Raw genomic sequence first — 17,975 nt, forward strand, 5'->3', positions numbered from 1 at the left:
TAAAGGAAGTTAAAACATATAGTATGATTTGTAGAGTGCTACTATTCTGTCTTTCTCGATTCCTTCTGTAGAATATAAAGTCCTTACATTCAGATCTTTCTTTCATTCTTACAGATCATTTGATAGAAGTCGTAAACGAAGAAGTGTTAGTGTAGACTCTCGGGATTTACATTCTTCTGATAATAGTCTACAAGACTATCGTAGCCGAAGCAATTCACCTGAATTTTGCGATTCAAAACGTGCACCACGCAGTACAGTTTCTGTTCAAAGAAAATCAAGAAGCCGGTCTCTTTCCCCAATTGGAAGCATAATCAATAAAAAGAAATATCAATTGGATAGTATTGAACGATCAGTTATTGATTCCGATAGTGCTATTTCAAAACGTGGAATATACCGGAAGAAAGATAAAGATTTTGAGGACTCAGTTTTTAATGATAAATATCGTAAAAAGAGCGGACTGCAATCTGTATTGGATTCTAAATACAAAGACTTGAAACCTGAAAAATTACGAACAGGTAGATTAAAAGATGCTATTGAGGAAACTGTGCGAGCAAATATGAAAAGAAAGGAATATGAAGAAATTCGATCTAAGCGTGTACAAGAAATGTTAAAGAACGATTCGATAGAAAGTAGTTTATTAAACGAGGGTGGTTACGATTCTGACAGATCACTAAAGAAATTGGACAATGAAAATCAGTTGAAACGTCGAAAACTTGATTCAGATAAAAACAATGATACCAAACTGCTAAAAAAGGATGATACGCGAATTAATCGTTTAGTGAATCACTCGGATCGAATTGTTGAGGAAAAAACATTTAAAGACAATGAAAATGCATTAAGGACTAATATTATTAGCATGAACATAGCGAAATCAGCAGTTAACAGACCAACTTCTGGGGATCATAACATTCCAATTAAAATTAAGTCCGTTCTCTACGATAAGAGATTGGTAACGGAGAAATATCGTCTTCAAAATACAAAACGTGAGGAAATTTTATCAGAGAAACCAAATAAAAAGGAACTTGTGAATAAATTCATGAGGAGTTTACGAACTGATGATGTGGATCCAGTTGAAATGGGACTTGAAGACATTGACATCGTGAAAGAGGATAATAACATCATGAAACAAAGAAACATTCTTATTGATGAAAAGTTAAAACATGTTGACAAACATTATAAATCATCAAAAACGGAAAGTAAATCTCCGAGAGAAAAACATTCAAAGACTACAAAGTTTCCTTTTGAAGATAAAGTAATGTTAACACATTTGTTAGAATTTGGTGAAAGTAACGGGAGTGGCAGTGATCCTGAATGCCCCTGTTCTGATGACGAACACTTCATCAAAAGGGACTTGTTTGATCAATCTCGATCATCAACTCGAAAGATTTCGTTGAAGTCGAGCAACATTCCAGATCACAATAAACCGGCCATTGACAATAGTCTGAGTTACCGAAAACAAATGGAACAATTACGGCAACAACAAAATAAAGACGATGGAAGCTCAGAAAACAAGTTATCTGTTAACACGGAACAAACTAACTCTGGCCCTCTTAAGGATAATAATACTGTGGATGATATTGTTTGGACATTGATACGACTCTCGCCAGTAGAGCATATGAAGAAAAAGCCTCGTAGAATATCTGATAATGCATTTTACCAGCCTAACGAGGAGAGTTTTCACAAAAGGAGTTATCGACCACGTCGGAGCAGTGAAGATGAAGAACCTGAATCTAAACCCACTGATATACCAGTATCTGTGAAAGTTGATGTTGTAAAATCAGACAATGGTAGACCGGTTGATCCTAGATTAGAACCTAGGGAACAAAGGTTGCCGGTTCGGCGTGAAATTCAACTTACACCAAAAGGAACTACCATCCCATTGAGTGTAACTGTACCAGAAATTGAGTCACCAACTGCTCTTACACCTATTAGTCCAATTGCAGACCAAAATTCCCAGCAAGCATTGGCAGACAAAGGTCATAGGCCAGGAAATGAACCAGTCAGCAATGTTACTGCGCATATGAAACCTGTTGAAACAGATTCTGAAATGTCAACAGGATTGAACTATGATAAAGGAATTAATGATAGCAATATGGCAAATTTACAAGGACGGGTTACACCTGTTCATGATGAACCTTTAATACTTCCTGCAGTGTCTTCACAAGATATTCAGAGGGACCAAATGAGACGAACTCATCAGTTTGCAACAGAATTCCACCATAATACAAGTCACACAGCACAAAAAGAGAGCTTATGCTCTCCTTTGTCAATTACTGGTCTGACTGATTCAATTCATTCAGCCCATGCTAAGTTTGGCTTCTCTAGAATTCCTGATGTTCAGGACAAAACAATGGACAATGCATTCTTGCAACCAACATCATTTGAAGCTAAACTTAGCACATTTACTTTACCGAATTCTTTACGAACTTCTGTTCCATCATTGTCTGGTGAGAACAAAACAGAGCCATTGTCTACTAGGATGATGGCAGAGAAAGGTTATCGAATTAGAAAGAAATCAGCTGTACCATCAACTGAAGTGTCAACGTCAGTTGTGACGACTACCACAGCTATTTCAATAATGTCTACCACAACTGTAACAAATTCTACACCTACAGAAATTGCAAAGACATCCACAATAGAGACAACACCTGTTAAAGAGGATGGAGAAGCTAGGGGTCGCAGAATTAGTATCTTTGATCAAGATTCAGCTCGGCTAGCACATAGCACACAGAGATTCAATCGCAGACCTTCTCTACCGGTAGGAGAGAAGTCGCCGACAGGGTTTTATACAGGTTTAGACCCTTTAGGAAGACGAATCCATCATCAGAATGTGTCCTATAATCCTAAAGGGCTGTTACCACATGCCTCTTCGAACTTAACTTCATCTGTTTATTCTGTCACTAGCAGTGTGCCTTTACAACGTGACTCTCTACCGAACAATTTACATGATCCGAGACCTTTAAAAGGAACTATCAACAATTATAACATGGTTCAGTCTAAAGAAAAACCAGTGATTTTGTCGGACTCACAAACTGAAGACAGTAATGTCTTATCAGGAAAACCAGTTGCTCCTTACACACCTGTAAAGGTTCATACCGTTGAGGAAAGACCACAACTGAAAGATCACAGAGATTTTGTAAGAATATCTGCTGCTGTTCCTAATCAGAAGTCTGAAACAGCCGAACCAACTCCATCAGCAACTTCTTTTGATTCTGTGTTGCCGAAACCAACAAAAGAGATGGAGACACCACAAATTAAACAGGAACCTGCTTCTGATGATGTGTTTAAGAAGAGTTTAAGTAACATACCAAATGTTGTGAAAGAAGAAATTAAGAAAGAAATTACAACTTCGTGTATCAGTGGTCCATCTTTACCAGGAAAAGAGGAGAATGAGTTGCCATCTCCAAAGGAAATTAAGCCAGATACAACAATGGCCAAGTTACCCAATGAAAGTGCTCAATCACCGCCTGTTGTGACAACAAGTCCAGAGTCTGTACCATTGAAATCTATCCTTAAGAAAGACAAAACTGATTATTCTGTGCCATCTGGTCCAGTTTCCTCGAAATCCACTGATAGCAAAACTGATCCACCACCTGAAGTACCAGTTAAGAAACCAAAAGATCAATCTCTAAAAAGAAAAAGGTCACCGAGTCCAATAGGAAAAGCAGCAAATTCTAATTCTAAAGCCAGTCTGTCAATGAAAACCCAAAGTAAAATATCAACCACTGGAAAACCAGTTGCGAAGAAGTCCAATAAAATAACCAATCCGGACAGTAAGATTGATAAACCAATTGGAAGTGTAAAGAAATCTGGCGTAAAAATAAATAAGGACAAGTCGAGCATTACTACAAAAGAACAAAGCAAACTAAGTACTATTGGAAAAGATAAATCAAACACAGTTGCTAAAGATTTATCAAGTAAACAATTTTCTAAAGAATCTAAACCATCGATAAAAGAATCTACTAAAGCAACTAACATGAAAGATGTTAAAGACAATAACAAGAATGTTTCTACTGCTAAAGAGGGAACAAAAACAACAGTTTCAAATAAAGACACTTCAAAGACATTGACTAAAGATTCTATTAAACAATCTGCTAAAGATACTGGAAAATCTAGTACAGTTACTAAAGAATCTAATAATAAGTCTAATAACACAAATAAAACTCTAAAAGAAAAGAAATCAGTAAGTGAAACAGAGACTAAAGTAGCAAAGCATAATAAGGATGCAAGTAAAGAATATGTTACCAAGCAGGAAAAGAAAGAATTAAGTAGTGTATCATTAGATAAAAAGAAAGATGACGCTAAGAAACCTGAGATAAAAGAAAAAGACAATAAAACCAAGTTGGCTCCATCTAAAGGAAAAAAGAAAGATATCAAGGAAAAGATAAAGAAAGAGAAAGTAGAAGATCCTGACGAAAAGCCACATTTAGAAAAAGAAACAAAACCAGTTAAGAAAAAGGTTGAAGAGGAGGTTAAGCTTACAAAAGCATTAAAACATTTAAGTGGAAAATCAAAGAAACCAGGAGATAGGAAAGTAAAAGATGAATTTAAGAAAGAGGAAGGAAAAGTAAAACATCAAGAGTCAAAGGTGAAGGAAGACACAAAGGTCAAAGTTGAATGTAAAGTGAAAGAAGAACGAAATATAAAGGATGATTTGAAATCCAAGAAAATAAAGAACTCAACCAATAAAGTAATAAAACCAAAGGAAAAGAAACCACCAGTTCCAGAGGTTAAGAAAAAGATTCTTCAGGTTTCCGACATCTATTCTGATTCAGATGATAGTGATTCGGACTCTGAAATTAGAGACATTTTAACTCCGAAAACTAAGAGAGAAGGAAGAACAGTCATATATGACTCATCAGATTCAGATGAAGAAATTCCACCAGTTCAGGAACCTCCTCCAAAGAAGACAAAAGTAGTAAAAAAGAAGCAAGTAAAAGACAAGGAATACTTATTGGATGTTAAACCTAAGGGTGTCAAATCTAAAGAAATCCAAGAAAAGGATAACAAAAAGGAACCACAAAAGAAGAAGAAGGTAGATTTGGAAATGACATCGGAAAAGCCAATAAAGAATACTTTTAGAAATAAGGATGATGCAAAAGAAAGCAAAAAGAAAGATGAGAAGAAAAAATCAAAACAAGAGAAAGAGTCAGTTGTCCATCAACTGTTAGAAGAGAAAGAAGTAAAAGATGATTCTGATAAAGAAAAAGTAGTTACAGAAAATATTGATGATCATCTATCAGATATTGATACAGGTGTTTCAGAAAATGAAACCAATCTAAAAAGTAAGAAATTAGACAAAGAGAAGACAAAGAAAAAGGTAAAGAAAGCTAAGAAAGACAAAATAATTACCGAACCAATTGACAACAAGCATTCAAAGAAATCAAAGAAATTGAAGAAGAAATCTACACCAACTGAAGAGAGTAAGCCAGTGGAACTAAATGAGCAAGAGCCCATTGCTGAAGAAATTCCAAATAAAAGGGACTTTATCAGTGATGTAGAAGCAAATGAGTTTGAAGACTCAGACCGTTTGATTATGTCTATTGATGATGAGAATGAATCAAACTTAAAAATTGATGAGGAACTAATTGATAAGATTGAGTGTCCTAAAACTCCAAATGTGTCTCTGTCTGAGCCTGAACCATTGAAAGATGATGAGGAACAGCAGGTAGAAGAACAACCAGTTAAAGAAAAGAAAAAACAAAAGAAGAAAGAAAAGAAGAAGCTTAAATTAGAAGAAACTGAATGTAAAGATTTTGATATTGATGAATCATTAGAAGATTTAAAACCACTTTCAATTGATGATGAATTGAACATTGCTGAAGATCTCCCTCACGGCGAACATATAATTCAAGAAGAAGAACATCATGATCCATTAGAGGATGAAAGAATTGAATTAAAAGAAGAAGAGCAATTATTCCAATCAGATGAAAAACCTTTCGATGATAAGGATCGACTGTTTATTGAAACTGATGAGAAACCTGAATTGCCAGATAGTGGTCTGTATGCAGAATGTGACTTAAAAGGAACCGGCGATCTCACAATCGTAGAAGAAACAACTCCAAAATCTGAACCTAACAATGTTTATTCAAATTTTGAATCGATAGAAGCACAAGACACAAAAACTAGTGTTACAGAACCAGTGATTAAATCTGCTCAGGAAACTGACAGTGAGCCCGCTAGAGAGGATGCAGTGAGAGGTAAAAGTAAACCTAAAAAGAAATCTAAATCCGGGAGAAAGCCAAAGAAATCACAAGCTGAGAAAAAAGCAGTAGAAGCTGCTTCAGAACAACCTTGTCAAGAGGAACTACCTGCTGTTCTTGAAATCCAACAGCCAAATTTGTTTGAAGAAGAATCAAATACAAAGGAAAATGTAGATAATGTTGTAGCAGAATCATCTAGTGCGATTTCTACTGATGTCAACTCTGTTGAATTAGCCACAAGATTGATTGAAAATTTTCCAGACACGATTCAAACAATTCAAGAACCATCTAGTGTAGACACTTCTGGTATGGTTGACTCAAAACTTAAAGAGAATGAAACACTTGCTGCTAAAGAAGAAGCAAAGGAGGAGGTATTAGATGCAGTGAAATGGATGGAGATTGAAATGGACTACCAAGAACCATCATTTACAGCTCCAAGTGAAACACAAGATGCATCAGAAATAATTCCAATTGAACAATCTATTGAAGCAAAGCCAGAAAGAGTTGAACCCCCTATTGTGGAAGAATTACCAGAACCAGTGAACGTGCCAATCAAAGTTGATGTTCCTGAGGAAAAACCAAAAAAGAGAACTCGTGGAAAAGGTGGCAGAGGAAGTAAATCAAAGCCTACTATAATGGAACTGATGCAAGAGAAACCAATTGCCATTATTGAAAACCCATTAATTGCAGCACCTGCAGGAATCAGTGTTGATGCACTACCAACACCAGGCAGTCTTCCTCCTCCTGCTGAACCAGCTACAGAAAACAAACATGTGGCAGTAGATACCTCTTTGCAAGATACTCATGACAACAATTTAACAATTGATACAGAGGTTAAAGAGACTAAACCAAATGTTAGGAGTTCTGCTAGGAGGAGTATTGATCCTTATGATTTTAATGAAGAAGACACAAGTTATCAACGAAAAGGAAGGCAAGGAAAATACAACAATTCAAAGAAACAAACCGAGGCTGCAATAGATTCTGAACCAAAATTGACTGAAACTGTAAATTCTGAAAACAAAGTTCCAGAGGATCCTTATGAGTTTAAAGGAAGTCCAGCTGAGGAAAAAGAGAAAAGTTCTCCAAGCAAAGCAACACGCAAGCCCAAGACACCGACAAGACGTCCAACTGGGCGTGCTAGTAGAAGTCGTAGTGCTTCTCTTAAAGGAAAAGATCTAAAGGCAAAGGATGAACTACTAGCTGAACCATTATCTGAACCTCTACCTGCATCACCAAAACCTGACACAGTAGCAAAGTTGCTTCAAAGAGAAGCAAACCAAAATGCAATTTCCTTTGATAGTGGAAAAAAATTGTCATCATTACCTTCTGGAGCACGAGTACCAATGGTTTCTAATCCTGCTGTACCATATATACTTAACCCATCACTTGCAGCTTCAATGGCGCCGACAATTCCAACAACACTGTCACAAGGACTTGTTCCAGGACCAACTCAAGCCATTACTTCTCAAATTCCAACAATTCAATTGACTTCTTCAGCTGTTCCTGCACCACAAGTCACTATCCCATCTAAAACAAACACCCAAGAAAACCTGCTCACAGCTCAACTGATTTCAGCACCTATAGTAACTCCGGTTCCAACACAACCTGCAATGGTTTGTCCTGTTTTACCTGGTAACATTAGTTTCCAAAACAGTAAGTCTCAAGAAATGGGCACAAATATCGCTTTGACTCCAGCACAGCAAGGACCACCACCTAAGAAAACTAGAGGCAGGCAACGTAAAAAAGATGAGACTGCTCAAAAGCTGATACAACAGCATCAACAGCAGCAGTTGCTACAGCAACAACTGCATCACCTGCAGCAGCAACAACAACAGCAGCAGCAACAGGAACAACAAACGCAAGATTCATTGCCAACAAAAGCAGAAACCATGCAACATCAACCACAAATTGCTTTAACAAGACCACCAGTACAACTAGGAATACCACTACAGGTCCATGTTCCCCAGCACCCTCAGCAGACTATCAAACCAACACATTTAAGTCCAGCACCAGGTGTAGTTGAACCAGCAGAGAAAGTGGGTTTTGTTACCGAACAACCCCGAATATACCAGACAGGACTCGCAAATTTGACTGCTCAATTGCAATCATTTTCTGTTCCAACATCAGTGACAGCTACAACTTATGCTGCAGCTAGTGTTCTACGTGAGAGGTTAATGCTGACAACTTCAGCAGCAAATCCGACTAAGGGTCGAGAGAATACTAAAGTTGTCACGTCACAGATGCAGTATGTACCTGGCTATGCATTGTCAACATCAGCATCGGATGTAAGAGCAAAGAATGAAGCTCACCACGGAGTAATCCAAGCAAATAATGACTATGTATCTCAGGAAAGGAAAGAACCTCACCAAGTAGCTCCGCCTGGTAGAGCACCACATCCTAACGTTCATGTAGTTGGAGGACCTCTATACTATATTCCACCAACAGATAGTGTGTCTATAAGGCCATTAACACCTGGTTTTCCACAGCAAATGGTACCACCTGGAATTTTCCCATACCGATTATACACAGGTGTTGAACATCTGCCACTTTCATCTCCTGTCGGAAACATACCATCACCTCGAATGCCAATTCCACCAGTGTCCTCTCCAGGACTTTCACCAAAAATAATTTCTCCGAATTCACAGTTAACACATAAAAGAGGCACACCACCTGTTTCATTGACTGAGAAGAAAGATGATGATCCAACCAACAAAGCTGGTCATATCACCGTGCCAGGCATGCCACTAACAAGAATTGGTGCAATTGGATATTCACCAAGGATACACCATATGCCGCCTGTGATAACAGAGCCACACCTGAGCACGCCAAAAGTCACAGAACAACAAGTTATGTTGAACACTACAGACATGTATAAGATTCCTGCTGGTTACCATCCCGGTGAAGGGCATCCCAACGATCCTCATTCACAAGCTAGGAGGATTCCACCACCAGGTATGGACTCAACTGGTCCACATCCAGTTCACAACAGGATACCACCACCGCCGGCTTCATCACCTATGCAGAGAAAACAAGATCATCTTGGAAACATAATTTTGGTGAGTTGACCTTCTGTTCTTACCCCAACGGTAGTATAAAGAATCAGTAGAAATAATGCTTGCTTTGAACAGATAATCAGCTCCACAAACTCTCCTGGTTTTATACTAACTTATTCCTTACATTTGTTTGCAGAGATACCCTATAATGTGGCAAGGAGTTTTAGCCTTGAAGAATGAGACAGCATTTATCCAGATGCACTATGTATCCGGTAACATGGATGTAGCTGGTCAGGCTCTAAATCAGACCATGTCAATGGAGGAGGGATCGCCACCGTTGAGAGTAGCTCAGAGGATGAGATTAGAGCAATCACAGCTGGATGGTGTTGGTAGAAGAATGAAGGTAGGTACAATGGATGTGAATAAAATCTACTGTTCTCACAGTCTAGAAACAAGAATCTTGAAAACTGAATTATAAACTAATATTACTTATAAGGACTAAAAAATAAACAGTATAAAAGTATATGTTAATCTTATACAGCACATAATGCTCAAAGGTTTTACATTATTACACTGGTCGTTGGATCAAACACGTATGGACTGCTACCAGGTACCCATTTGTACACCTAGGTGGAAAGGGGCAAGTAGTGTCTCAAACCTCAGATCCTGCGATCAGAAGTCCAACATCCAACACTGTCCTTCACGCTCCATATGCAATTTACTTTTTTTTATTGAATTGAATAATAATTTTAAAACTAATTTCCTATTATTATATCTTACAGGTTGAATCAGAATGTTGTATTTTGATTGCTTTGCCTTGCGGAAGAGATCACCAGGACGTAATGTCGCAGACTGGCGCCCTCAACACCGGATTCATCACCTATCTCCAACAAAAACAAGCCGCTGGAATTATCAACGTGCCTCACCCTGGATCTAATCAGGTTGGTGTAAATTTGAAAAAAAATCATTGTTTTTATCACGACCTCGTTTTAATAAGTGATTTCTTATTGTGTGAGTTGTCCAAACAACTAGAAAACTAGTCGGGAAAATTCCAGGTGGTACCATTTCAGGTGTCAATGGCCTTATGGACACAACATAGACAGAGAGACTAAGGTTATGGATTTGGTAGAACCCTGTCTGCCTCATTTAATATGGCAGTAAATTTTCAACTCATTAAATATTCTCCACCATCCAACTCGTAAGGGGATGCTTTTGATACCCAAGAAAATATCGCCGTAATTGGGCTTTTCCCTAAATAGAAGTTGGTCGTAGGGTTAAAACATGCATTTTCTCTTTTTTCATGCAAAAGTTATTGAGTGCCACAGAGGAGGCTTCTACTCTATTCAGAAAAACATCAGAAATACTGTACTGTACTCTAACAAAGTATTGTTTTATTTTCTATTTAGCCTGCGTTTGTGGTACATATATTTCCACCATGTGAATTCACGCAAGTTCATCTAGCACATGTAGCACCGGATTTCTTTCGAGACATCGCAGATCTTGCTCATCTAATGATTGTCATAGCAACAACGTGATACTAAATAGAGACGTTGTAGAGAATTTATTGTAGAAGATTTGAGAGACTAATTTGAAAAGATATTTGAGAGACTACAGAGTAGTTTATTTTTAATCCAAAGATGTATATACAGTTCTACAGGAGATGTATCTCAAGAAATCAGAGATTATAAATAATAGAAGATTATTGTACAATTTAAGATTAACTGTGATGTTGAATTAAGAGATTAGCACCTGTAATGGGGCACATGCATTGGCCACCTGTAATAGCCAAATGTATTGGCCACCTGGAGTAGTAAATGTATTGGCCACCTGGAAGAGCCGCATATAGTGGCCACCTGGAATAGTCACATGTATTGGCAACCTGAAATAGCCACATGTATTGGCCACCTGGAATAGCCGCAGGGATTGGCCACCTGGAAGAGCCACATGTATTGGCCACCTGGAAGAGCCAAAAGGATTCAATAATAAGTTTGCCTACCTGGAAAAAGCCTTATGATTTATAGCCAACTATAAACAAGCACTTGCTAAGGAAACATTTTTTGCCACCTGGGATTATTTAAATTCAGGCATGGTGGACAAGGAGCAGGCATGGCTATTTATACACAGACATCCGTATATGACCAAGTGATTGAAACAGTGATTGAATTTGCTTTTATTAAGTGCTTTTTCAAGTTGTTGTTTGCCAACTGAAACTTTAAACGTAAAACTGTGATCAAACATTTCAGAATGTGGAGAAAAAAATATTGTCCTCACTGTAAACATAAATAAGAATTGTGAAATCAACTGCACACAAAACACATTGACTGTCGTCGTTCTCAATGCATTCCAAAATACATGATTCACGGATAAATGAACTGAAAGAGGGCGGTATTTATAAATTAAATCGATGCCTTTCCTCGAGTAAATTATTTGATGATTTGTGTCGTGATTCAGAAACATTGTGTTGTTTGTACTCTGCACATGTGTTGGACTTTCACCGAGTGTATTTTAACGATCTGCAATTTTGTCTCTTCGATACTTCACGGTATTAAATGTGTGTTATAAACAAAGTTATTTTTCTATAACATAGATATTTGAAAATTCGGTAGAATTATAAAAGTGTTGACTTGTTAGGGACAAAGACATAAAGTCATAGTTTTGAGATTTTATTCGAATTTTTTTTTTTTTTTTAGAAAAATATAAGCTCAGATAAATAAAGCCTTGATTGTATAGTGATATATAAGTTGACTAGTGATGCCATGTTGGTTGTTTCTTTGTTTGGTGGAAACGTTTTTTGGAATGGATGAGACATAGCGTTATGGAACAGTTCTTGCATCCGTCCAATAGCCTAAGATCCTGCGTGGATGATTTCTTGAATTTATTTCATTTATTCTATTCATTTACCCTTTCTTTATTATTTACACATCAACTAAACGTTTAAACATATTTTCAGATTGTTTTATCTTTTTATTTTATTTAACCAAGCGAACTAGTAAATCCTCTTATTATTGTTATGATTATTTTTACTAATTGTGTATAATGTTTTGATTGTTTTTGTGGTGTGTGTGAGTGTGTATTGTAAGAAACGAACGTAGGCAATATGAAGAAAAATGTAAATATTGTAAACTATTATCCCTGAGATCATGTGACTTGTGACATTTAGACGTCGTCTGACCATCCCAAAGTGCATTGAACCTGTCACTAGTTTGTTTGTTGTGTGTTCATTATGTCATAGCGACCTCTATGTTAGTAATGGATTGTGAATATAATATTTTAACAACCATTCTGTGTACGTGTGTAGTGTATTTGTTGTAACTATTATGTTTTGATTAATGACTGAATTATTTAAATGATTCTACAATACATTGTCTTTTATCAATTGTTACAAACTAGTATTTTTTCCAATTTCTCATTTAGTTATTTTTTCTTGCTTGCTTTGATCACTTTTCAATGTGAAATTTTAAATCATATTTTTCACTTATAGTTATGGATAATTTTCATCAGACACCATTTTGTTCTAAACTTTCTAAACTCTTTTTTATTGGAACATAGTACAATATTTTATTATTCAAATTTTAACAAAAATTTGTCAACTGAAAACCACTTTTTCTTCATTTTCTTGATGATGTTAATTGAACATTTTTTGCGCCTAAATGTGTATTATTAATTTGATGTTTGATGCCATTTTGGGATGGTGCATAATTAGCCGCAGAGGGCGTTATGATCTTCGTTTTGTACGTAACATTTTTCGTGTAAATAAACTATGAAGTGAGATCTATTTTCCAATGTCATGGAATAAAATGGATGAAATGTAAACAAACAAATTTCTTGTATTCTTTCAATTTTTGTATTTTTAATGACGTATTTATTCATTAGAATGAAAACAAGAAAATCGTCACTTAGTGACGTAACAACAGGGACCAATCTTGAGTCGAGAAACACATGATTTAACACGCGCGCGTACGTGTCATCACTTTGGCTCTATGGGTGTTACTGATGACAGAGTTACTTGAACAGTCGCACTATCACACTGAGATACAATTAAAATTGTCTACTGTATAGTCTAGTCCTGAGACCCAACGACAAATGACGTGTCAGGTATGACACGCAGCGTGTGCACATACAACCCCTTAAATATATAATTACCATATCGATCTCTGGTAAACTGAAGAAAATAGTTTCTTTAAAAAAAATTTAGAGTTGGAAGATATTGTCAAGCCAACCCTATCTGATGGTACCTCCTATCCTCTCAGAGTGGCACCACCCACAAGAGCCACGTGGATTTGACCACCCTGAAAAGCCATATAATTGGCTCGGAAAAGTTGCCGGCCGCCCGCGAAATTTCGCGCCCCGCCTCTACGCTGGATTGTAGGAAGATGTCAGATGTACAGTTTACTCGTCCATTACGTAGGTTATCGTTGCTTTTTCCCTAACAATGCTGATCATTTGTTTATTCAATCTTGCCATTTAGAAAAAAGTAAATTCTTAACGAGTTTTGCTGGCATCATCAGTCTTCTTAATGCTTGTCTAATAATATCCTTTAGTCTTTGGAGAATCTATTTAATGTTATTATCTGATTAATGTCATTAAGCATACAGGCTTCTATGTAACTTTAGGCTACTAATGGCCATTTCCGGCAGGCGATGCGATGCTGCTGTCTTGGATAGCTAATCACATCATTCAAAATTGTCTTACGATCACAATTACGGTACATAAACAAGCTACTCTTTTCTTTTAGAATTAAACATAATTTTCAATAATAATTTTGAGAATTTTTCAAATTAAAAAACGCTGATATGTACAAAATAATGATTACAAAAGATAACGATGATAATATAATAATACATTTGTTTTTATACAAAATGTTGTCAATATTATTTCTTATATTGCATACGATAAATATACATTGTTTATTTTAGTGTTTTCCAATATGTACTACCACTCTTATGTAATCAATGAAATAATAAGCGCTAGGTAAATTGCACGTTTGTTGTTTCATTTAGGTCATCCAAGCCTTTTATATGGGTTTGCATAATAGCAACAGACGCTCCGTGCGAAATCGATAACAGATCTTCAACGGAGCTCAACGATAGCAGATGGGTTTGTTTTCATCGTGTAGAAGTAGTACCACTGAGAGTAGCGTACTTAAGACGCGCGCGTACTGAGAGCAGACGAACTACTGGTACGAAGGATTATTTTGCAAGGGTGTCGTAGTTCTGTCGACTAAGCATCCTCATACGGAACTTAAATTTCAATTGGACTGCTTTGAAGACTAAATGATGTTTGTGTTTTGGTTTAGTGTTGTCGTTTTTGTCAATTGCTATGTTGTTATTGGTTTTCAAACAACAACAAAACCAGGAGGATCACACGTGGAACCCGAAAGGAATGTGGTCCTAGGCGGAGTATTTCCGATCAGGACGCGTGCCGAGAATAACACTTGCGGGCGGCCAAGCCTAAATGGCCTACAGGAAAAATACGCCATGGTGTACGCTGTAAATAAAATAAATGAAGACAGGAACTTACTACCAGGAATACACATTAGTAAGTCTTTTATTATCGTTATTTATTTATTTAGTCAGTTTTATGTGCACCCATACTAGACTATACAGCTTCCATCTTTGTATGGCAGTTTTGTCGCTTTGTCCAACAACGTGTGACTAGCCCTACCCAATAACATGTTTTACATTATGATTTCATTAGTTCATTTTTTTTCTTTTGCTTTCTTTGGCACATCTTCAACCGACATCCTTCGAGTATAAAAATGACCGGTACATTTTAATGATTTTATTGTACCTCATCCCCAAAACATAAGTGTACAGTGAGTGTGGTGTTGGTTGTAAATATTTGTATGAATCGAGAGATATATTAAATGAAATATTGGAATTCAATTTGCAATCAGTGAACACAAAATGCTCATAAATTAGAGGCGCGATCAAACGCGCGTGCGTCCTTTTAAATGGCGATACAGCTTTTTGTACGCCGTGCAAACTTTGTAGGCCTATCTCTTCGTCGTGGTGTCTTGATTGATAAATTATAAATACACGGTATCCTCTATACTACTAGATCCTATAATGACAAGCTCATAATTAGCAGACCTGTGCCTATGCATAATTATCATATAAATATAGACGACAATTACCGCAATCATCCGCGGTCAATCAAGTTATATTTTTAGTATTCTCAGAGGAGGTATACTAATTTGTGTGTAAGTCAATAACACAGATTTATTTTGAAAGGTGCATATCGATTACAATATAAAACGAAACGACAAGTAATACAGAATGACCACTATGGTGGGCGCGTGGTTCCGCGTGACCTAAATGAGGCTGACGTGATATTGTTAAAATAGAAATTATATTACTGTGTACACATTGTACCGCTTTATAGTTAATGTTAGAAGGAGCATATGGTCATCATCTTGTTCTTGGAAAGTCATAACTTGAGATAAACCAATAAAATACAGAGCCGCTCTCGATCGAAATGCTTCTCTATAAATCGCCAATGGCAGTCCACTCAAAAGAAGTCATTTATAGGATTATAATTTAAACAGACTCAACTAAATTACGTTGCAAATTAATTGGTTATATCAATTTAAGAGTACGTCTGGCTGACAATTCATTTCCATACGCTTTTCCGGCTTTACGTAGGTACAATAACTGGACAAAGATAGATTCTGTAATTTGGATGTAACGCTAGAATGACGTACACGTAACGCTTGTGATTGGTCAATGCGTACGTTGTGCCTGTGTGTAGTGTTTCGCACCAATTGCTGAAGTTGAAGAAAATATATTTGATAGGCATTACTTGCTACCGCATTATAATTACATTAATGGTATTTCTAATATTGTTTCTTCATCATTAAGCTTGGTTCCCACTTGGGCACAAGTCCGAAGGATGTAAGCTCACCGTAAATAATTCGACCAATCACAACGCAATGGTTTATCCAAACTCTTGTGATTTGTCAACTCACTTGCGTTGCGTTCAAGTGAGAACCCCACTAAAGCGCAACGCAGGCTCGTTGACCAATCACAACAGTTCTTAATAATCCACCACCTGTGATTGGTCACTTAAATATTTTATTTTATTTTATTTTATTTTATTCAATTAAAACCAACAGCGATAAATACCGCCACTAACAGGTTTGAAACATAAAACAATACAACATCAAAAACGGTTAACAATAAAATACAGATAAAATATATAAATATATATATAAAACATAGATTGGCATGCCATAAAAAATTTCAATTAAAACAGGTTATGCAGACTGTTCAAGAAGTGAACACATCATCGTCCTCTTAAAATAACCAAGTCTATCATTAAAAATATCGATATGATTGCTATTTAGATTATTAAATGTATAAGGTAGTCTATGAAAAAGTCCCCTCTTAGTACAGTCGACACGGCTAAGCGTGGTTCCCACTAGAACGTAACGCAAGGACGTAAACGAAACGCAAGCGTTTTAACCAATGACAAGCGAAGTTATAGACAGTTAGCAATCACAAGCGAATAAGCCATCGCTTGTGATTGGTAAATTCACTTGCGTTGCGTTACGTCCTTGCGTTGCGTCGCTAGTGGGAACCACGCTTTACGCTGCGCTTACGTTTCTACGTTCCGTCTAATTGGAAACCAAGCTATAAGTAAGCACTAAACTACTTATGCTAGGCATATGCTGCAATGCAATAGTCACAATCAGTCTTCGAAATATCCAGATATATATGACGTCCAAAGAATCGCCGTACAAACATTCATTCGGAACACTTCTCGTAACAAATCAGTTCTGATAGCTTTGAAGATTCGGTTTTTAAAACGTCACTACTGCAAAATCCAAAATATATCTTATTGAAATAGTAGCGTCGGTTTAAACAAAAAACAGCATGCCAAAAGTGAAACACACTGACTCGTGGACCGTGAGGAAGCAATATTCTAGATGGAAGATTTTTTATAATGTTGAAAACATTAATGTTCCTGTTCATACCACATTATTACTCTATTGACACAATAGAATATTATAGCACCTTTGACCTCGTCTGATGTGTCCATATATGGACATGAAGATGTCATATCGCTACCATATTTAAGCATATCAATACCATATTTGGGTACATAACACTTTTTTTGTCATACTAGTTTGATAGTGTAGACAGAGCTTTATGAATTTCAAATGTTTCTAGCCTGTATGGCGAATTAACTAATTCTGTATTAGTAAAAACAACCATTTGCATGCCTCTAGCTAAGACAACGGAGAAGAATTGGTTGATGTTTAAATATATCAACGTTGATGTGTTGTTCGGTATGATAGGAGAATTTAAATAGGCTTCCCTGCGTGCTTTATCCTATCCTATCCAAAGATCAGACGTTAAGCTGTTGGTCACATATAAATCATATAGTTAGTCCACGATAAATAATTCAGTCGAAAACGTTAATTGTATTAGTAACTGCCACAGCATAATCTCATTTAAATGTAAAACTTTCGTTTGAAATTATATCAAATGAAATTTAACTTTTGTTTAGTAATATTGCTAATCAAACACAATTGTTGTGAGTCTAGAAATATAGTTTTGCAATTATATAGTTTTGTATAGCTGTGCTAACTGGCAAAAATTATTCCCTGTATAGAGCGACGTAATTTTTCACGATTACGCTGCAGCTATTGAATCTGACAGTCGTTCTACGCATGCTTATGTGTTTCGACATCTCTGTGTGAATACGCGATAATCAAACGTTGCTAAGACATAATTCTAAGATTCGGTACGATTTTATGAAACACGGTAGTATAACT

General features: G+C 36.6%; 3 protein-coding genes across 3 annotated transcripts in view; all 3 read left to right on the top strand.

Moving 5' to 3' along the window:
• Positions 1–13,146, top strand: part of LOC140045240 (uncharacterized) — a 65,782-nt gene extending 52,636 nt beyond the window's left edge. Inside the window, exons 11-14 of the mRNA XM_072090068.1 lie at positions 115–9,259; positions 9,393–9,599; positions 9,979–10,137; positions 10,603–13,146. Of these exons, the coding sequence (XP_071946169.1) occupies positions 115–9,259; positions 9,393–9,599; positions 9,979–10,137; positions 10,603–10,731 (9,640 nt within the window). The 3' untranslated portion in view covers positions 10,732–13,146. The remainder of the gene's footprint in view (positions 1–114; positions 9,260–9,392; positions 9,600–9,978; positions 10,138–10,602) is intronic.
• Positions 1–14,832, top strand: part of LOC140045242 (splicing factor 3B subunit 4-like) — a 75,459-nt gene extending 60,627 nt beyond the window's left edge. The window contains exon 10 of the transcript XR_011844561.1: positions 14,823–14,832. The gene's annotated coding sequence lies outside the window, so the exon portion shown is untranslated. The remainder of the gene's footprint in view (positions 1–14,822) is intronic.
• Positions 14,284–17,975, top strand: part of LOC140045241 (metabotropic glutamate receptor 3-like) — a 36,730-nt gene continuing 33,038 nt past the window's right edge. The window contains exon 1 of the mRNA XM_072090069.1: positions 14,284–14,734. Coding sequence (XP_071946170.1) covers positions 14,470–14,734 — 265 coding nt within the window. The 5' untranslated portion in view covers positions 14,284–14,469. The remainder of the gene's footprint in view (positions 14,735–17,975) is intronic.

Source organism: Antedon mediterranea, chromosome 3 (genome assembly GCF_964355755.1).
Source record: "Antedon mediterranea chromosome 3, ecAntMedi1.1, whole genome shotgun sequence".
Lineage (NCBI taxonomy): Eukaryota > Metazoa > Echinodermata > Crinoidea > Comatulida > Antedonidae > Antedon > Antedon mediterranea.